The 22,954-nt window shown below is 41.0% G+C and overlaps 1 protein-coding gene across 3 annotated transcripts in view; it reads right to left on the bottom strand.

The window, feature by feature from the left end:
• Positions 1 to 22,954, bottom strand: part of INSC (INSC spindle orientation adaptor protein) — a 1,473,234-nt gene that overhangs the window by 1,180,022 nt on the left and 270,258 nt on the right. For all 3 annotated transcript variants that reach the window (XM_069223704.1, XM_069223703.1, XM_069223702.1), the window contains exon 2: positions 15,841 to 15,918. In XM_069223704.1, coding sequence (XP_069079805.1) covers positions 15,841 to 15,845 — 5 coding nt within the window. In that variant the 5' untranslated portion in view covers positions 15,846 to 15,918. The remainder of the gene's footprint in view (positions 1 to 15,840; positions 15,919 to 22,954) is intronic.

Raw genomic sequence — 22,954 nt, 5'->3', positions numbered from 1 at the left:
AATTTAGTAGTATTTCATTGTCAGGACATATAAAACACATTAGTATATGTCCTACCTTAACCATACACTGCACCCTGCCCCTGGGGCTACCTAGTGCCTACCTTAGGGGTGTCTTACATGTAAGAAAAGGGAAGGATAAGGCCTGGCAAGTGGGTACAAGTCACATTTACAGTTTAAAACTGCACACAGATACTGCAGTGGCAGGTCTGAGGCATGATTACAGAGCTACTTAGGTGGGTGGCACAACCAGTGCTGCAGGCCCACTATTAACATTTGGTTTACAGGCCCTAGCCACATCTAGTGCACTTTACTAGGGACCTACTAGTAAATCAAATATGCCAATCATGGATAAACCAATTACATACAGATTTTTTATGGGAGCACTTGCACTTTAGCACTGGTTAGCAGTGGTAAAAGTGCCCAGAGTAACAAAAACAGCAATAATAGAGTCCAGCACACATCAACAACCTGGGAAATAGAGGCAAAAAGTTAAGGGAGACCACGCCAAGGATGAAAAGTCTAACACCAAGGGTTTTGCCTAATGCATTTCTTAAGAGTGAGTACACAGGTTTATTTCACCTTGGAGTGACAAGCTCCTTCTTCCCGGATTCCAGGACAGGTAGGTAGCCAGGTTCCCTGAAGGGAGGTACCGTTATACCCCACTGCTGTGCCAACTCAGCAAAACTCCAGGTAACCTTAGTCAATTTGTTAATTTGGCCAGGGCTGTGAGCAATAAATGCTATAGTGGCGATAATATGCAATGTTAGTTCCCTTAATGGGCCGATTGAAAGCACAAGCCTGAGGAAGTTTCTCAGGTTTAAAATGACAAACAAGCCTCTAGACATATCTTCTAGGTAAAAAAAAGCATGCAGGCTGAACACACTTGCAGCAGTTTTTGGAGTCCGGCACTAAGCATGTGGAACAAACATCCTCCCCAGTCCGTTTGGAGGGAGGTTGGGTAACTGCTAACATCCATTAGTCGCCTCACCTGATGCTTCAGAATTTCTCCTGCGAGCAAGGCAGATGTGACTGTATTCTTGTCCTTTTTGCTAACAGAGTTAGTAGAAGAAACTACATTACCCTCAGACTGGACATATGCTGGGTACACCTGCACTGTGCTTGTGGCCAAAATTATTTTTGGTATTGGACACATAATATTATTTAGATTGGATTCCTCAGGAATTTATGTGGCAGTGATGTTTAACTGGCCAAACAAACACAGCCTCTCCAGCGTCGCGTATGATTGCAAAGCAAGGGGGGTCCTAACTAGAGTAGTTAGCACTGAGTTGAATTGTATCCGACTTTCGACCATAAGTGCAGGTAAATGGGAGGTTTGTTGTTCACCTGTAGATGGCTCACTTACCTCCGGTTCAGTGCTGACAATAGGAACGTCTGCCTGGGCCACTGCTTGAGCTATGGCTTGGGCCTCAGAGGTCGGCTTCAAGGATCGATTTTGGTCCATTTAAGCCTTCCCCAGAGCATTTTGAGGTAATACACTGCTTGAGCCCGGGCACTGCATGCTAGTTTTTAAAGATTGAAAAATTGGGGAAATCCCCAAATTTTGAAACAGGGCTGCACTTTTGATAGGCTTGTTCCTTTTCTTAGATCTCGTTCTTTGCTCCCTCTCAGGTGTAGAACCCTCTGTTACTGAAACCTGCAGAGTAGATCAAGATGGGCCCAGGTCGTGGCCCTTTGTTGTCACCACTTGACTACTGACATTGGCCAAAGAGGGTCCCACACACAGTCCCAATGATGATCCTACCCCTCCAACCACCAACATATTGGGATCTTTGCCCAGACCGCCCTGGGTTGCAGCTGCTTGTATCACTTCTGATTCCTGAAGCCCCATTGAGGTCTTACGGGGTTCAGCATCAACCACTTCCTTCAGGTCACCCACTAGCTTTGACATTACGTTTGGCAGTAAGGTTAGCTTGTCTAGGACCAGAGAACAGTTGCATCTCTGGACAGGCCCATAAGCATAGGACTGGGCCCTTTTTATCAGATCATTCAAGTTTGTCATTTTTTCATCTATACTTGTAACATACATGATTAAGGTGTTTAGCAGGATGATCTTTATATCCATTATATTAGCTTGGAAATTTATATCCTCCAATGAGTTCTGTAAGATACCAAGTGCTCTAACCCACAAGGATTCTTGAGGTCCCTGAGGATCAGCAGTACCAGCTCTGAGGGGGCTGGAGTTCTTTGGTGCTTCGTTGGCAGGAGAAGCCACACGTTCTCCCATTCTTTAGAATGCAGGTATGAGAGATCTTTACCAGATGTTGATAGGTCCTCATCACAGGCCTGTTGGGTTGAATCAATTTTCTCTACATTTTTAGATGTATTGCTATCCCCAAGGGCTAGAGGCAGAACCGTTGGAGCACTCGGTGCAAGTTGTACCAAGCCCCTGCTCCTTCTTGAAGTGGAGGTGGTGCATCTGAAACAAAGGAGACTCACTTATTTTCCTCTTCAAGCTGTGAAAATAGCTGAGCCAAGTTTTCGCCTCCTAGGGAGGAGGTGAAAGAAGGTGGGGTTGTGATCCTGATCCCTGTGTACTCTGGGTGCTTATTCAGACTGATTGGGGAGTCTTTCATGCAAAGCATTACTAGAGGTGCTTGTGCGTGAAGTATCAGTCTGGGCTTCTACCATCTGCTGAGCCATGCTTTGAGTGGATGGGCTCCTGGTACCTGGAGAGGCGTGGCCAGTATGGTGAACAGAACCACTGTGCGGTCTGCTATGGACCTGAAAGGGGATAAGGCACTTGTTTCAATTATCACAATAGGGTATACGGGGACAGGCAGCCCCTTAATGTTGGTGTTAGAAGGAAAAATAGCTGTCTAGCATCAATTAAATAGTAAAAAAATGTCAGTGATTTTTGGCTGGCCAACCTTTAAAACTGGCCATCCTGATCCTTTGGCTTCTGCCTCCTGAGAAATAGCCTCTGCCGCTAACACCTGTAAGATATAGTCAGAGCCCTGTGTTGTTGATGGCATAGTTAGTGTTAATGGTGAAATCAGGTCTGAAGAGGTTGTGGTGATTGCGTTTGTTTCCCTCTTTTTCCTCCTTTTTTGGTTCACCACTGGCCTTCTGGACTTTCCCGATCTCATCCTGTTAAGGCCCACGTGGAAACCAGCCACGAGGCCAAAAGGTAGAGACAGCTGCACCTCCTCACCCCTCCTAAGTGCCTTTACCCCAAAGGATATCTTAAAGGAGGGGGGCACCTTCTTAAGAGTCTTTTGAATTCCTTCTCCCTTATTTCCTGAGGCCACTTGCTTCTTGTGAATCTAGTGGTTCCACCTCTTGTCTCTTTCCACCGTTCTGAGCCACAACACCCACCTTCCTTGTTCCCTTTTCACAGAATTGGGGCACGAGCACGCAAACCCAGAAGGACCTGAAAGATTCCATCAGTCTGACCGCTGTGTTGCACTGTTCAACCACACCGGCTGCCGACACTTGTTGTTGGTTGTGCGTCACCACACCCACCTCCTCACTCCTTATTGCAACTCTTTGTCTTAGAAGGGGGGGCACGAGCACGCAGAACCTCACAGGACTCAGGAGCTATTAGTTGATGAGCCCATCCACCCAGCAATTGAATTACACTGTTAGCTCTATTGGCGCACAGTCACTGTGGAGTGCAAATGCACTGATACAATATGATAGTACCAGGAGCAGGATTCAGGAACAGGCTACAACCATTGCAGCACAACTGCAACCACAACTGCAACCACAAGTAGCATGTAGCAGGCATCTTAAGGCAACAGGGGAGACGATAGGCAGCAATGATCAGCGATGGTGACCAAATGACCATGGTGGTAAACAATAGTGAGCTGCATGAAGCAAAGATAATATTTTGTGATTCTGTTTTCCAGTGTTTCAATTTACAGTTCCTTGGTAACTGATCAGAATTAAAATACTTTTGTGTTGGCTCTGAAGACAACACAGGATGCCCCTCCGCTTAGCAGTTGCTCTCAAGTGCAGGACGTAGATACCTGCTAGGTTATGCTATGCCAGTGAAAAGGGCTTGGCTGCTGCGAACATTCAAAACTGGCAAACGGCATGGCAAGTGGAGTGCATGGGCACAGAAGGGGGGCAGGTGGTAAACGGGCCCTCGCCCCATGGCCACATGCTATATTGGTCTACTGCCAGCCGCTTCCGCTCTACTCCACTCCAAGAGGACCCGCCAAGACTGTGCTAGGTGTGTTGTTACCCCATTTTGAGTTCTTAATGTCAGAATGTGATATTACATGCTCTGAGAGCTTGCACGCCTGATTACAGTATTTTGCCTCTTACCTATCATCTTTCTTTTCTACACATTTTTTTTGAGGTTTAGGACAGATTGAGCGGGAAGAAACTTATGGTATCCAATAATTACCACAAAATGCAGAATCCCGTTTGAGGGACACACATAGTTATCTACAATGCACTCGGAATTATGGCCACCATGGAAATGTTTACAACATACGGAAAAGGTTCACCTAGTGGCTTGTATATTCAAGACACAAATGGAATGCTCTTGCTTCATTTGCAGGAGGCTTCCCCCCGCCCCCCACAATCCCCTCACAGGGATGCACCGATATTTTTTTATAGTGATACTTCTATTTAAATAGAAACCTGAAACCTCTCTCATACAAGGCAAGCAGATCTAATGTCAGGTTGAAGATTTAACCAGGAAATATGTATGATTTACTAATGCATGAAGTGCTGATGGTACAGATTTTTTTTAATGAGATGTTAATGCAATAGCTCGGTATATTAGTCATTCTTAATGCTCAGACTTCTAGCAATAAATGGTCAGATATTTGTATATAAATAGGAGAACTAACATCTAAGGAGTGCTATTCGTCATCGATGAAAATTACCTTTGGTAAAGTCTGCAACGAAAAACAAAACCCTAAAAACCTGTTGGATAGAAAGTGACGCAGGAAGCAAATAGGCTTAAGGCTGAAAAATCCTGGGATGTTCGCCCTTGAGGTTTTATGAATGTGTGAACTAACTCTCTCGCAAAGGCCATAGCAAAAGACCTCTTTCTGCGGCTCACAGTCATAAACATCGCATCAATAAATAGTTAATGATTTACACTCTTTGGTCCCTTAAAAACATATTAAGTTGGACATTACGTTTTAAATATGAAAGTAAAATTTGTAGAACGTTAAAGGTCATCTTAACATGCGCAGATAGGTTATTGATTAGACATGAGAGCAATTCTCCAAGCCCCTAACCACTAATACAGATCTAATGAAAGAGGTAGGACTCTCATTCATGCTCTGAGGCAAAGCAGCTTCCTGGCTTTGTCTACCCAACAGCTCTTTAGCACAATGGTTTCAAAAGCATTAGAATATACATATATATATATATTTTTTTTTTATATATATATATATATATATATATATATATACACACACACACACATACAGACTGACACATATACACACACAAATATGTGTGTGTGTGTTTTCACTGAAAAAACGACGAGTTGAAGGGACTTTATAGTCAGGCGAAAATGGCAGTTAAATCATTGTTTAAACTCACTGAAATTCTCAAGTTATATCTGAAGTAATTATGTATGGTGCTCTAAAATAACACATGACCCCCTCCCCCCACCTGCAGTGTAGTCTCCAATGAAGTAATTTTAGGTGTTGCAGTGATATTATCTGCTAATATGTGAGGTTTAGCAGGGCATTGTGCGGGTGTGAGTCAAAGCTACACTCTAATGCAACCGTAAAGTAACTTTAACTAACAATTCCTTAAAGGTTTTGCACTATATTTACATGTTCTAATGGTCCTAAGTCCAGTTCTAGAGTCTAAGTTGACGTTGGCCTTAAAGAGGATCAGTGCCCCCGCCCCCCAGGTAGAAATGAGCCTTAATGAGTAATGTGGTAAGCATTAATGTTCATAAAGTAAAAGTGACCAGTATGGGCCTCTGATCAAACACAGGGTAGACCTTTAAACTACTTCCATTTTGACAGTTTTGGCAAACATCCAAATGCCCAGAACTAGATACATTTCACTCGTCAATGAGTACAACCCAACATTTGGCCCCACATTAGTATCCTCGATCCCCCCAATCAGTAATCAAAAGACTGAGGCAATAAGAATCAAAATGAAGACATACATCTATGGGAATGACCTTATACTGGCCCCGCCGAAAGGCCAGGATGTTTGTTTGTGTGCCATACTTTCCATCCACCAAAGGTGGTGTTGTGGAAAGTTTTTCCACTCTTGAAGGCTAAAGCTGCTATGGAAAAACTCATGTTCAATTTAGAAACACTTGCTATGGTCAATTTCAAATGGTATTTTCCCATAGTTTGCTGCATATTGGCAAAGAGAGAACGGTATTAGCAACGCAAGCTGGCTCTTCCTGTCAAGGTTTTTTTGCCAAACTTAACTGCACATGAGCAAATGGTCCCCTCCGTAATATATGTTACATGTTTGGGTGCATTTATTGCATCAAAATAGTAGTTTCAAAACCCCTTCCATACGGGGATATTATACTTGTTTTTACTATTAAGAGGGCATGGCAAAGTGTTAGTCTGATTTCCTTCCCTCCTTGGAATTTTTTTATTCCAGCACAACAGTACATTCAGATATTGGCCCCAAACACGCCGTCAACCTTTAAAATGCATCTTTGTTTTAGGAGTATCCTCTTCAAGAAAGAGAAGCAAAACATAAGCCTTCTTATTGCACTCGTGGCCCATGCATAGGTATAGCGGGCAGGTCCAATATGCTCTGTAGGCAAAATGAGTTTTTAACAAAGCAAAGTATAATGAGAATCAGCCTTCAAGTCCAAAGAATTGCAATCACCTTGTTTAGGGACAACCCTCGATTTTGTTACTATGCGGCTATCTCTGGCAAGTCCTTTCATTAAGTTGACATGCCAGGTAACGACGCAAGACTTCATAACTACCATCACCACAAGACTGGAATGTGTCTACAAAGACGTCAATCGTGTAAGCCATTTTAGCAGGTACTAAAATTGGATGGGCTGCTATATACCAGGTCTTTCCGAATTCAAAGCCTCATGATTCTTGGGTAATGTAGTCCCTCTCTCTTTTCAGTGATTTCATATCCAGAAATGGGGGCCGTCCAGCTGTCCAAGATAGCTTTCCGCATTTAAATTATGTACGGCTGTTCCAGCATCAACCAACATCTTGCATTATTCCAACAAAGAGTGTAGTATGCCTTGCTTTGAGCAAATCAACCCTTCCCCTTACTGCTTTTAAACAGAGTTGCAATACTTGTATTTTACACGTGTTTGTATCAACTTCTGGAGCAGATTATTGAACGTGTGACTTTTTTTGAATGGAAAATGTATTTTTGGTGTTATGTAAAATTTGAAAAACACATGAAATATAAAAGGACGCGAAGAGGGTTAGAAGGAAATGCCTGCAGGTTAGCCACATGGGTCAAACATTTATTAGACACCTTTGTATAGTAATATTAAGGTAAATTAACGAACAACAAAGATTAGCACAGCAAACTGTATTTGTCTCAGGTTAGCTCCTTACTTGAAACGCTGTGGCTCAGGCAAAAAGTTTAGTTAAGTACGATTTCTTGCATTAGTGGCTCTCTAAACATTTACACAGTAAAACTCCAGCACCATGGTCCACCTGGATATTAATAACTAGTATATGTTCATTTATGTGTTTTGTAAAGTGGCAACCAGCTCTATGAAGTGGCTTTGGAGCGCCTAATAAAACAGGCCATCTCCAATGTAATGCGACTTTCTCCAAACTATAAAATGCAGGTTTTAAAGCTAAATACAAATATAGTTTATTGTTGATCATGGAACTGCAAAATGTCAGTGCTTGATTACCTTATTTATTTCTGCTCAACAAACAATAGCTCAAGTGCACAAATATTAATCGCTTCACCAACAACCTCAAAATCAACATGTACTTGAGAAAGTAAACTGAGCACATTGGATTAAAAAAATCCATCACAACATTGCTCGATGACTGCAGATATCATTGGCGTGTTAACATGGTCTGGCTATTTCACTTGAACACTTACAACATCACTAACATCAATTCTGTTTCTGAGACCTGTATTTAGAACTATTTGGTAAGCTATACCTTACTTTTATGCACTCTCGTGGAAAGTGATTAGGCAAATATGGGACAGAGCACAATATAAACCTTACCACTTAAAGGGTAATAGTGGTAGAACTGGTGCGGATACAGGTTACACTAATTCAACCAAACTTTCCATGTTTAATGACCTTCTAGCACATTCAGAATAAATGCGTTTTAAAGTTGTTTATGAAATGGCTTATCCATGTTGTGTTGTCAGATGGGGTCTGCACGGAAGTTGAGTAACCTTCCCTTGTTGCACTATCTGCTACTTAATTTAACACATCATCTCGATGATATGCCGATAAACTTAATAGTAGAGCAGCACAATTTAGACTCCATCTTTTACACGTAAATACACATTTACATTTAACATTATACTTACTCTGTGACATTATACTTACTGTGTACCTTAAATAATGTTAATGTGTGTGAACACTTAAATGCATTGATGAAATGTAACCACTGAAAGAATGAAGCTTTATAAACCTCGCTCTAATGCTTATTCAAAATGCTTACATGTATTCATTATTCACAAGTTACATGTGTGCATATATAATTATACATTCAAAATACACATTAGATGCTCAAAGTTAACCTGACTAAAGGCCTTAAATTTAAAATGTATTTTGTTTGATTAGGGAGCTCTTTCTTTGCAGATGTGTTTGAAGGTTTAATTAGATATAGAAAAGGAGAATTGTTCTATGTATTAGTTTTGCTGATAGTAAGGCCTGAGAAGAGAATCTTGGCATGAAGACCTAATCAGTAACTGAAGTATCCTCTCTATGCATATCAGGAAAGTGGACATTCAAGTTTGCAGTAACTCTCTGAATTCTATGGGATGAGAAATTCAGATCGTGTTGCAAATGCACACCATAGATGAAGAGACAAATGGTTCCTGGTGGGCAGGGAAGAGATACTATTGATTGATGCTGAAGGTTCTGTTTGTTTTAATTAATGCTTACACTTTTATAATTGAAGGCAGATTACCTTAGGTTTCGAGGGGTACAGACCTCTCTGCTTCTTTGATTCTTGCAAGTGTGCAGCTTTATACTAAACACTTATTCCCTTTGCTGGAAGACTTCTACTGGAGCCTTCACTGTGATGACACCTTCTTGCATTTTCAACTCTCCCTGAGACTTCATTTAAACTATCTTAATTTAGTTTCCAATTGTGATATTTCAGCTTGCCAGCTGTAATCCTGTATCTTATTTACTATTTTCATGACATGCATATATATTGGATTGGTTACTGATTGGAAATAAAACTACTTAACTTCAAGCACCAATTTCTCATCCTCACTGTGTAGCCAAAAGGGCTTCTCAAAATTTGAATGGTTTATTATTGTTAACTCTCTTGGCTTCTCAGCCAGTTTAAAAAGATCCATCAGATGAGAGATTGTAAATCACACATCCGTGGGCTCTCAATAGTAAAATTAATAGCGTGCTGTTTGTTGTTACTTTTCCAACTACTGTAACCCTGTGCTTTCAACATAAATATATTAATAATCTCTGAAACACATTTCTGAAGCAGGCAGTATGAAGAAGCTCTCATGGTGTTGCCTATTGAATCCATAAGAAGCATTCAAGTCCTATTTCTGTTTAGAGAGTTACAACACTGTTGCATATGGCTTCCTTTTGGAAGCCTTAGGCATGAATAATCAGATCAGTATCTGCTTATTTATTGCAGCGCAACATTAGAACAGTGGTTAACCAGAGTGATTAAGCACTGATGACGACATGGGGTTCCTCTTTGTTCCACTGCCTAAAGCAGGCTACAGAGACTCAAGAATGATGGTGGTCTGCTGTCTCACCTGCCTTCTTCTATCAGCACGTTTCTGAAGAGCTGCGTCTAAAGGGGAAATGCAACTGTGATGACAACTGGCTTTCACAGAGCCACTATCAGCACAGTGGCAGCTCTTCAGCTCGGAGGTGGTGCGGGTACAGAGAGGATGGTGGGGTGGATGGTGGTAGGCCAAGTATATTTTTTTGCTTCATGTTGTATATGGCAACCCCATTACTCCTCTGTCCCTCTATATATGCTGGAAGCAGGGTTGGATAATTTGGATAATTGTGGGTGGCATATACAGCATAAAATTACAGAAGGGTAAAAAGTGAATAGCAGGGATGGTAATCATCTTGGGGTTGAGGGTGACATCATAGACAACTCGAGCTTTGTTTCTGTGACTATTTGATGTCACTCAGATACACTCAGTGAATAATTTCCCTGTTATTCAGTTACCCATCTATAAATAACCTACAAAGTCTGAAATCATGAATGACAGAAAGGTCTACACCAGCAATTAGAATTTCTCTAGCCTCTCAAATATGAACATGCATGATTCAAACTGCCCCCGGATTTCCCTGCACCTCAGCTGCTCACTATAATTGCTATATCAAGCCCAAGATCCCAAGAATCCCATGGGTGCTAACTATCAGCATTTTAAAAAAAATGATTGCAATATAATGATGGTCATTTGTTTAGCGACATTCGCGCATGTGTAGAACCTACTTTTTCTTTTAAACATACTATCTCTTGATTAAAGATTCTTCTTTTTAACCATGGGTACCCGCAAACATTTTCTCAGGGGCCACAAAGTTTGGTTTGTGATGTGACTGAGGGCCGCATTGATTCTAGCAGGGTGGTGGGCGTCGGCGCGGAGTGTGTTGGGGGGTGTGCAGTATGGTGGTGTAGGAGAAGTGAAGCACATACATGTAGTGGCTGAAATGCATAATGTGAAACCAGAAAACCTGCTATGAATCCTGGCTTCTTCCCCCCTTTACCAAAATGTGTGATCCTAGACAATTCTTTTATTTCACTTTCCCTCCTTTTTCTTCATTAGTGCATATAAGGGAATCTCAAAATACATGACTTCAGGATGTGCGCTGTACAAGACCTTCTCCTGTGTTTGATTTAATAAATTATAATAATGTTCATGTGTAATAGGAACCCAGGCCACCCAAAGAGTGAATATGAATACCAACTTGCCTCTTAGTTCAGTGTTGGCTTTGTTTTCAAGGGGGGGAATGCACTGATATAATCTGATGTACAATGTTGAAACGACTCTGCATGTTAATGAGAAACAGTTTTTGATTTTTGAAGAGCTCTTATTATATTTTTACAATTTTGGTGTAGCAAGTCTTTGCAAATGAAGGTGTTCCTTCAGGTGCTGGATAACGTAGTTTCTTACTTTCTTTGCCTCTGATTAACATTTAAATAAAGGCTTGCCTTTTATTTAACATATTTTAATCATTGTGCAGAGCTGAGTAAACAGCAGCCCAATCCTGCTGTTGAGAGGTGGGCCACCTGTAAAGGTCAGGAGGGCCGCATGCGGCCCCCGGGCTGTACCTTGAGTATCACTATTTTTAACTAACATGTCACTTGATAGCAACTGCAAAGCAAAGAAATTCAGATTTGTTGGAACTTGTCCATATTTGTTTTCTTGAAGGAGAATTAGACACTACACAATATTCTTTTGAAATAGAATGCATGCAAGCAACTATTTAGAGAGCCGGGACAGACTATTATCAATCAACCTTGGCTCGAGATAATCAAACTCTCCACATCATGACCCTAATGGACATGCTCAGGCTTAGACATTGTGCTGCCTCTTATAAACATGAGTCCATGCAAACACACTGGACATGAATCAAAGGTCATCTATGCCCAGTTGTAGGCATCAACTGCAACCCACATTGATTGTATACACACAATTTATAGTCTCAAGCTTCAAGGAGGGCTATTCTATAGTTCGCTTGGGCTCAGAGCTTCTGTGTTAAGTATGGGGTGGTGGTGTTGATATATTGTATTGTCAGCATATAGGCGATTATAGACTGCTCTGAGGTAGCAGATAGGTGGTGCTCTTAAATGCTTTGTTACTATGATACACTATAACAGCACACAGATGATGTTTATTTGTTATGGTAGTAGCGGACAGGGGATTATATTTGGCTGCTAGCAGGCACAAGTCTCTCTCTGGTGAACAAAAGAATAAATATTTATTGAATCTTGCAACATTTACACTACATAACTATACAACAGCATCATCTCTATTTGTCAGTCACACAAGCCATTTGTCACACACCATAAAAAGCATCACCTCCATCCAGAGCATGCCACCAACAGTACTCCACCAATTAACAAAGTAACGCACCACCACTGTTACCACATCCTTCACCTTTTCTATAATGGTCTTTGCTACCACACAGGGCACAACTTCCTCCACCCCACCATATTGGTTCAAGGCCAATAAAATGATTTACTGCACAAAACAAATATCAATAAATACCATGCCAATGAACAGTGTGTAGTAATGCCTTGAGGTGAGTGGAAGAGGTGAGATTACACCACAGGGAAGAGTAGCAGTAGAGTGAAAAGTGGTGGATGGAAATGCAGATATTAGTCCCAGCTGGGGAAAAATTGAGTTTTCTCTGTCCTTATAGGGGATAAGAGTATCATTTTATGCATGGGGCCTCAGTCCACACACACAGATAAACAGGTTATTCACATAACATGGAAATACAACTATCCATCCTTTGTTTTTCTTCCTCATCCTGAAATTCAAGATTAACTATTCTTCTCTCTTTTCTCAGACTTTCATCCTCTCTGTTTTTCGTAGGAGGAAACATTAATATCAGCCAATATCTTTAGCCATGGTAGACTTCCTCAGTGGTTAATTCTGCATTGCATGCTCCTCCCTGCAATACTCAGCAAACTACTAACTTCTTATGGTATTTAATTTCTATCCTCAATGGAATGAAAGAAACATCCAGTTACAGTTGTCTCTTGTCATGGTCAAGACAATTTCCCCATTGGCTTGTTACAGCCACCCCACTAAAGGCAGACATGTCTCATCAGTCTATGACGGTTGTTAATCATTTTGTTATTCCCTTGGAAGCGATTATATCACATGTTGTTTTAGGATATTGTCATTTAACACATTACACTCCAAAATGTGACCCTGTAACACACAATTCCTTTTCCTAATATCTCTTATTAACCGTGGACCTGCTAATATTATGACAATGCCAGTGAGTCTATCATTACAAATTACCTCATAACAGTCCACAACAATATATTTTCTGAGTAACAAGTGTCAGTCATGGTAGTCTGCAATTATTTTTATAAAATACACTAGTCACATTCCTTATGTGCCTGTCTTAAAAAAACAACACAAAAGTGTTGCTTTGGAATACAGGATTTCCCACAGATTTGTATCATTGTTACATTAGTTCATGTCATCCATATAACAAACCTGTTTTACGTCACAAAAAGTCCCACAGTTTACAGCTAAGCTCAACAGTATATTACAATTCCCATACGCCTGAAATATCCTAGGAAAACTTCAGATAGCCATCATCAACTCCTCATACTCACTGGCATTTGTCATTGCCCCAAGAGCAAACAGCATTTGCCAAAAGTGCATAATTTGTATTATGACCTAATAATCCTCCTTCACCGACTCCACTAACCACCAGTCATCAGTGGCAGTCCATTCTGTATTCCAGACCTCACTGTACCACCAGTGTCTACAGTTAGGAGTTTACAACATTTGCACTTATAAGATTTAGTGACAGGGTTGAGGAAAAGTGTCCTAAACCCCAAGGACAGGGTGGATTTCAGAAAGGCCCACCAACAATTGACTACATTCTTTGTTTTGTGATAAATGTCATGGAGGTACATTTTATAGATGTCTACTTTTGTGTATACTGTGGAACTGGAATATCTCACCCGGTATTTTAGAGATTGCTTCACTTAAATAAATGAGTTAGGGTGGAGGTCTTAGAAATGTAAATTGACCAGCAATATACCAATTCATAGTGATTTAAAACAAGGGTGCTTGCTTGCCAAATTGCTAATTTGCCCTTTTACAGCAGATTCAGCAACAGTAATCTTTCATTCTCTCTTATTCTGTCCCTAATTTGGTGACATTGATGTTTGGAGTCTTAATTGAAGATGCCTTAGTGATGGTAATATGACTCCAAATGATTTCAATGAAAACATATCACAACAAACACATTTAAATGAAGGTAAGCTGGTACTAAATATTGAAAAAAAACTACATTATGAAATATGGTAAAATGAGATTGTCATTTACTTGGTAGCTTAATAGTTAAAGGTTGAAAGTAATTTAATAGTTGTTCCTGACATTTCACTGCAGTTCATCTTGGGATAATTGCTGGTATAAAATGCAAGTGAAAGCCATAATTATAACTTCTGTTTTAATTCACTTTTATAAGTTAAATTGAGGGCTTTTGAACTCTTATTTAAATAATTCGCTGGGAAGAGGAACCTCACCAAGGCACCCTACATTAGTGAAATCTTTTTCTTGACAAACCTATACATTCCCATAATATGAGAACAGAATTTTTATTTCCAAATTAGGCAATGATTTAGACAGTGAGCTTGACCATATTCATGGTCTTCTTTTCAAGTAGTAGACAGCCTCAATTTTATTTTGCATATGAAGGAATCAGAAAATGATAAGCTGCTCTGCTACAAAACAGTATTTTCAGGAATGATTCTGACCAAATGCCTGGAAATTGATTATAACTTTTTATTATCCAAACCTTTTGTCCAGTGTACAAGATGCTTTTTACCCTTCCTCAGCTGTGTAAAATATGTACATTTATGTGCAAAACAAAATGAAAGTTTAAGTTTGCATTAATATATTTTGGAGATTGAAGGTTTTTTTAAACAGGATTTTTATGAATGGTGAAAAATACTATTGTGAGCTGACCTGTTTGACACATTTATTCTTTTATTGTTTAATGTTGTTTTTTTTAAAAGCACACTGTCTCTGTGTCCCATGTATACATTTCAATGGTGTGCATGCTTAAAAGTGATAGAACTATAGAATTTGTCAGTAAAACATAACTCTTTCAAATTGCTATTGATTTGGCTAAATGTTTCTGTAATTTTTAATTACCACTGTTGGCTACTGTTTTATTTGTGCCTGTCTTTTTAAAAATGAATTGTCAATTTAAATGGAAAATATGCAAAGAACTGTAACAAAACAATAGAGAAAATGAAAATAGTGCTTTTGATGTGGTATCACAGCCAGCCACTGTAAACTCACTCATCTGTGTAGAAGCATATCTTCACCTACTGAGAGTTGAAACCCAAAGCTCTCTACAAAGGATGTTGAAATCCAGTGCAAGGTCTCCCTTAGATTGTGCTGACTGGTTCAGGAACCACAAAGTGGACTAGAAATGAAGGTCACCCTCTCCTATAATGAGTCTCTAGAACACCTTGAGCTGAAGTGCACTGTGCACTCTTACAAGCATATCTATCCATCAGATAATTTTTTTTTAGGCGAGAATCGAAACAGATTCTCAAGCCCTTCAAATGAGCATAGAGGTTGAATTCTACACTTAATCTTTGAAGGAAACTATATCAATGATTCAGTAAATCTCCCTTCCTATTATATGCTAAGCCCCAATTCATATTCTCTGGCAAAAATAAGGTCAACTTCAGTTAGTCACACATAACAGTTTACATTTCATTACAATAAGCAATCTCTGAGATTTACTGGGTGAGGTACAATTGTTTAAAAAAAAAAACTTTCCTTCAATATCATGCTACTCTATGCTATTAGGCATTCTCTATATCATACTGGGTCTACATTACAGAGTGAAAAGTTCAAAGCTAAGATTAATTGAAATGCAATGTACAGTAGGTCAAATAAAATGCATACCTTTTAAAAATCCAAGTATGATGCAGACTTCCCATACTAGAAACACACAAAGTATATACAACAGTTTAGGCCTACCTCATTTTTGATTCTGTTTTGTAGCACCACCACTAATGTTACTTTATCTTGTCACACTGTGCACAGTATTCAAGATGCCTGCAAAAAGAAAGTAACAATCACATAGATATAAAAATCATCTGAATGGAGAAAAACACAAGCAGGCAACTACTGGTCAGTTGTTCACTATTGAAAAAACATTTGAAAAAATATAAGTAAGACTGTAACAATACCTTCATCCCTGTGAAAGGCACAAGACACACACGTAGGTAAGGTTGGTTGGCCACGGCAGACCACCTTCCACACTGTGTTTCCAAACAATAAGAGAACTTAAATTAAAAGCAAGTAAACACGTTTTGCCCATGCTACTACTGTAATCAAGGCAGCTTGGATGACAAAACCAAGGCTAAAAGATAATTTGGATAATGAAATATGGTTATCCTCAGAGTCTGTGGACCTATACCCGCACCTCAGAAGTAATGAATCCTACTCCCAACTGGACACAAGTCCATCAATACACTCACACTGCCTATGACTCAAAGTAAACACACAGAGCATGACATGGCACCACCTTAACTGACCTCTCTGCTGCCAAATCATTTAATTGCACAATACACTGGAGGAGAGCTGCCGTATGCTATTATTTTCTCAGGCCTGGTTTACTAACAATGCACTCAACCTATCTGAAGATGACCTCCAGTAGCATCACAAAACCATCTTGAAGAGCCACACCTATGGCAGTGGAATGGAGAGGTACTGATCAATTTAGAGACAACAGCATGCCTGGAACTCATTCAACATTTCTATCCATCAGTCAAGTAAATCCATTTGGAAAAATGTACTGCAGACTCAGGAAAAGACAGACAGTGGTGTGATTTTTATTTTCTATATGGAGCAACAGATCAGAAATGACTTCACCACCAAGTTAAAAAAAAAACAATTAAGGGGGTTCCACATCTCCCAGCTAATGTTGTTTATTTTGACCTTAATACGTGGTCACTGGCATAGAGAAGCACAAAGAACCAACTGAACTTCCACCTGCATGAGACCAAGACTAAGGTTCCGGATCTGGGTGGGCAAAAATGTGGCAGAATCCTAAATCAGCCAAGTTACTTTACATATATACCACTGAATGAAGGAGAGTGATTTAATAGAACAAAAACTAAATCCCAGTTATTATGCACATTTAAGTCTCAACCCCACACAGAAAGTCAACAATCCTAGGGTTAAACTTTCATACAGGCGATCACAGCCGTGACAAAATATTAACAAATCATAATGCCTAAAAAGGTACTTCTGCACTTTTAGTAGAACTTCTGAAGTTATTACTGCAATATAATATTAATACATCATGGCACCCAAAAAAAATCCCCCAAAAAAACAAAATCAAAGGATGTAAAAGTACAAATTCAAACTAATACACTTTGCCTAAGCTTAAAGCAGAAGACCAAATCAGTAGTAATTAAAATCAAATTCCAAACTTCATGTAGTGCTTACAAATCTTGGAAGAATTGTCTAGAATATTTGAAAATCTGGTACCCAACTACACATTGGCCATAAATGTATGTTTGGCTACATGAAGCGCAAGGCCAGAATTATTAGCCCACAGCTGTAAAATGCCTCAAAACAACACCAGCCAGCGCAATCGAGCTGGTTGGGTTTTAGAACACTCTTGAAAATAGTCATCTCAAGCGGAGACAGCAGCAGGGCCACCCTGTATTAATGTACTGGGTCCCTCAGCAAAATCCCACGCACGCATTGTTCAAAGCACCAATGCATATACATTTCAGCCAGCTACCGGTATTTTTGCCTCTGGTGACTGAAGATTCCAAAAAGAGTCACACGCACATGCTCCACTGCCTTTGCCTTTACACTGTTTGGGTGTTTTTTTAAGTAAAGAATTAAAACATATGAACCATACACATTTCTAGATCCCGTTCTTCCTTCTAATTCAGTTCCTTAGCAAGTGAAACCTTTCAGCTGGTGGATGTGCTTAAGTTGGCTAATCATCCATTAATACTACCCTCAATCACACTCCTTCAACACACACTCCATATATGGATTCATGATCATCACCAAATGGCATTCTGCTGAAGTATCAGTTAGTTTCTTTATCACAATTCATCAAATCAGTACCTGTCACACCTTCTCGAAAATGGAGGTCAGTTTTTAAGGGAGTAGCTTCAGCATTCAGAGAGAAAGGAAATGTCATTATACTGTAAGCAACGTTAATGTTCCCAGTTTCAGGAGTGTTCTTTTTTGTGGCAGAACTCTTCTGCTAACTGTACTTTTTGCTGAATTTTTCAGCCATTTAATTAAAAAATAACGTAATCAAGCTGACCAAGCTGAAATAACGCCCTCAAAATAGACAAATGGAAAAATTCAGAAACGTTAGGTAACATAATATTTTTTAAAAGGCTGATGAATTTGGAAGGCTCCTAGGTCATGTACAGGATATAGGCAACATCTCTCACTGTGTCCTGTGCTAGTGAAAATGTTTATTCTTTTGAATCAGAGAATTGGGAATTGGTGTGTTTATGATGACACCTCATATATTTAAAAGAAAATCCTCCTTATTAACCTTGAGGATACCAAATGACAGGGGCAGAAGCCACGAGCTATCCTATGAAGACAGAATTTTCAAAAGCGGGTGGAAGTCAGTCACATTTCTTTTAATTTACACCGTACCCTTGCTATATAGCACCACTTCAGTATTATGCTCCCAGACCATATTGCAACCTTCTCTCCATCGATACAAGCTTGTATTTTTACATTTTCTTGGTGGCAACATCCGGTTGTTTATATATTTTTTAATGCAACTAGGGCTAAGGACAAAACTCGCATTTCTGAATTGTTTAAGCTTCTTTGCAAAGCAAATGTGTAAGAGACTGGGGAATGCCACGGCTTACTAGCCACAGTAGATATACGTTTGCTATCAAACAAAAACACTATAGACAGAGACCTGCACTCTATAAATGTTGTCTAGATGATACATTACCTAGGGGTCATTATGAGTTTGGTGGACAAAAAAGGCCATCTGCCAAACTCTCGCGCTCAGGTTACTGCCAGTGCGGTCTCCTTTCCGTGGGCCCTATTACGAGTTTCCTGCTGGGTCAGCAGGTAGAAATAGAGTTTCTGCCCGCTGGCCCAGTGGGAAACAGCCCACAATATTGATGGCGGCTCAATCAATGCTGCGGTGCAAAGAGTGCACAAGCAGCTATTGCACTTTTCACTCTCTGCAAAGCAGAGAGTGAAAAGTGCAAGAGGGGCCCCTGCATCTCATCTCTACCAGGGTTTACATGGCGGGGCTACCGCCATGTAATCGCCGGCAAAGAAGGGACTCGTAATCCCCAAGGCAGCCCTGCTTGCAGCGCTGCCCTGGCAGATTAGGACCACCAGCACTGCCAGACTGACGAGAAGTTGTGATCTGGCGGTCCGGCCGTGACGCGACCGCCACTCTTATAATGTGGCTGCCGGACCGCCATATTGGCAGCGGTCTGATCACCACCGCAACAGGGTTATAATAATGCCCTTAATCACTGCTGGAAATGATTTGCCCTTATCGGATACAAGAATGATGTAGTTTTTGTGTGAGTTAGTATGTGGACAAATAAGTCATCAAAACATACAAATCATGTGACAACCGGCCTGTGTCAGGCTTTTTGATGAGTCTTGTTAAAAAGATCTGTGCGCAAAGTTCAACATTGTTCTTTGGTATGAAGGAAACAGATTGTTTCAACATTGATTCCTAAACCCACTTTTTTCATTATGATCCATTTTGGTCCCTCACGTGTATGGCTTTGGGCAACTAAGTGTTGAACTGCTTTAAAAGTGAATTTGGCACAACTAATTCAGCTTTTGTTTTCAATTATGCATGTTTTGATCTTAGGTGATGACATCCACAAGTAAGCCAGCAGAGACTGTTAATACGTTTCGTTCTCAGTGTTGCAGTTTGCACAAGCCCTTCATTCCCATGGTGTGCAAATACCAAGGCCATTGTCTAAATCATGTGCACAGATTGACTAGATTCAACAAATGTGATAGCCCCTACCTTTAGGAAGGACCAGTAGAGTGTTTGGGCGATTATATGAAAGGTTTTAGGGCAGGTGCATGCTAGATGATCCCCTCCAATGTTTTTGCCCCATTTGAACGCAAATCGTTCACCAAGGTTGTCTTGGCAAATCTTCAAATCTATAACCACAAAGGAAAAGTAAGAGGATCCAAGTTCAAGCACAACCTCCTACACTAAACATAAAATGATAACAGGTGCTTGAATCTATAGAGCCATTCCACATTACTATTAAATTTAGTTTATAGAACTCACAATAAACTTGGGAGTATCCAAAAGATATTTAAGAAGAAGTCTCAACCACAACTTATCGTGGCATGCTTCATCATAGGAATCTTCTTCACACCAGAGTGGGTAAATACAACTCTGGCGGGCTCAACCAAATTGGGAGCTCTAATATAAGTATTTTTTTGGACAGAGGAATTAATCAAGTATTAAAAATATGTAAGGGTAAACCCAAAAATATCTTTTTATTGGTGGGTACCCTTGACATGATTAAAAATGAATTTTCAAGGAATTTGTGGTGAAGTACATTGATTCCCCCCTGTTTCCTGCCATCATGTTTTTACATATTTCCTAAGCCAATCTGGTCTATGGGCTTCTTCAGGGTCTAACTCTTCCCTGCCTACATACTGCATGCACTCTACGCAAAAAGAATGAGAAGTAAGGCTCTCATACCTGTCTTGTGTGGATCGCTATTCTGAGAAATTGTCTAGTGCCTTGGTCATAGCTGGGGTGTACCTCTCTTGTAGTCACACGTTTGTGAAAAAGAGTGCACCTAAAACACCTAATCTATTGCTCGGTATGCAGGATAGGGGTCTATATAAGAGGTATGAGAGCCTTACACCTTATTCTCTTTGCTTCGAGTGCATGCAGTAGGTAGGCAGGGAAGAGGTAGGCCCTGAAGAAGCCTGTAGACCAGATTGGCTTACAAAATCGGTCAAAACATGTTGGCAGTGAAATAGGATGGGAGAATCAGTGTACTTCACCACAAATTCCTTGAAAATACATTATTGATCATATCAACTGTACTCGCCAACAAAAAAAAAAAAATAAGGGTTTACCCTTAGATATTTTTAATACTGGGTCCCAGCTTTTTTTTCTGGATAAATATTCAAATGTGTCAATGTTTGTACACAATAGGAAGGGGGATGAACATGGTAATACATGTATGTATGGAAATATTTTCTATGGTGTGTGTTTCTAGAAGCATTATCATTTACCCTTTTTCTTGCTCTGTGAATAATTATTTTTTGACATTTTTTTCCAGTTTGGATTCTAGAGCACTTGCCAGCTGTTCAAACCTCATAATTTTTTTTAATTGAATACAGAGTCTGAGAAACTGGCCAAAGGGTAAATGTAGAGCTCTGATGTGATGACTATCCATGTTCCATTCATGAGCTGTTGGTATACTTTACTGTGCAAAAGGCCATCCTTCACTGCAATCAGCAGAACTAAAAATGTCATGAATTTTTAGCCACAGTGTTAGTAATTCCCCAATGTAGATCTTTGGACGTAATCCACACCATGAAAATGTTAAAGCTAACTGGTTACCAGGCCAGTTAAGGAAGGCATTATCAATGTAGCATTTTCAAAGGTGAATATTTCTGCCAAAAGGGCTAGATTCTGAAAAGAAACAGGCATGCTTTCAAATAGAAGACAATATAAATTAGCTAGGGTAGTTGTGCAAGCGCTGCCAATTGAAGCAAATTTGATCTGCAGATAGGAGTAATTTTCAATTTTGAAACAAAACATTCTTAGAGCTAGATTAACCCAGTTAAGGATGAACTTGTAGTGTCACATAGGGTGAACGAAGCATTCTGAGAAGATCTTCAATTGCTGGGAAGACTGCTTATTGAATAATTGTGCAGTTGCTGTTAGGCACTGTCCAGAAACAAAGAAAGAACAAACATTTGTAATAAGCAAGTTACCAGTTTTATTGCTCAAACTGGTTCCGTGTGAGAGGCATTTCCGGTCCCGACGAGAGGCATTTCCGGTTCCGGTTCTCGGGTCAGCGCGCCGAGCGCCGCACACAGCTCGCCCACACTGGTGAGCCTCCGGATCACGGGACCATCGGGAGCGCCCTACCCATAGCTTGACTCTCAACCGAGCCTGCCACCGGTGCCCCCAGCACCGTGACAGCGAGCAGAGGAGGTCAGCGTCCCCCATCCCCTCTCCCCTCCGCGGAAGCGGCCCGATTGCGGGTGCGGCTTGCGGGGGGGCATAGAGGCATAGGGGGTCCTTTGCCTGTAAATCTTAGGGTGGCAAGAAGAAGAAAGGACCCCTCAAGGACTGCACACCAGGCATCAAGCATCAGCATCAGGCTCAGGACATTCACTATCGGCCCTCTCCTCCAGGTGCTCCAGGTGCTGCCCGCGACCACCCAGCAAGAGGCAAGTGAGCAACAGAGGGCGAAGGGCGAGGGCGAAGGGGAATGGGGCAAGGGGGGCAAGGAGGGCAACAGGGCGGAGGGAAGCTGGTCCAGGCTCTGGTATTGGTCCCACTGCAAGGGCGCGCAGCACCCCCCACCCCGACCCATCCTGGTAGACCCACCAGGCAGTCCGTGGTCTCACCCCCCCCCTCTTTGCCCTGCTCCTCCACCCGCCCTTGCCCAGGGCAGCAAGTGCCAGGTGCGGGAGAGACTGACACAACACAACAAGGACTGGCACGGTCCAGTATCTCCGGACTCGGGGCCCTCAAAAACTCCAAAATCCCCTGAGGGCGATCGCACACTCAGATATCAACATCCGTTAGAGCCTCTTTTTGGAGGACGGCACTCCTAACTGCCCCAAAACAACAAAAGGCACAACAAGGCCCAACAAGGCCCTTCTCCCTCACTCCAACAGCCCGCCCAAAATCATCCTGCTCCAAGGCAGCAAAACATACCGATCATGAGATCAGGCAAAGCACGAGGCAGTATTACCAGCCGTCCAGCAAAACAAGGAAAGAGAAAAAGGAAGGGAGAGCTGGCTCTGGATGAAGCAACCCCAAAAAGGAGAGCAAGCAGCGAACAGGATCTCCCCCACCCCCTCCCAGGCAGGAGGCAAAACCTAAGAAAGGGCACAC

This window comes from Pleurodeles waltl, chromosome 3_1, assembly GCF_031143425.1.
Source record: "Pleurodeles waltl isolate 20211129_DDA chromosome 3_1, aPleWal1.hap1.20221129, whole genome shotgun sequence".
Classification (NCBI taxonomy): domain Eukaryota; kingdom Metazoa; phylum Chordata; class Amphibia; order Caudata; family Salamandridae; genus Pleurodeles; species Pleurodeles waltl.
Note: the sequence above shows the minus strand (reverse complement) of the source record. Positions and strands in the feature narration are given on the sequence as shown.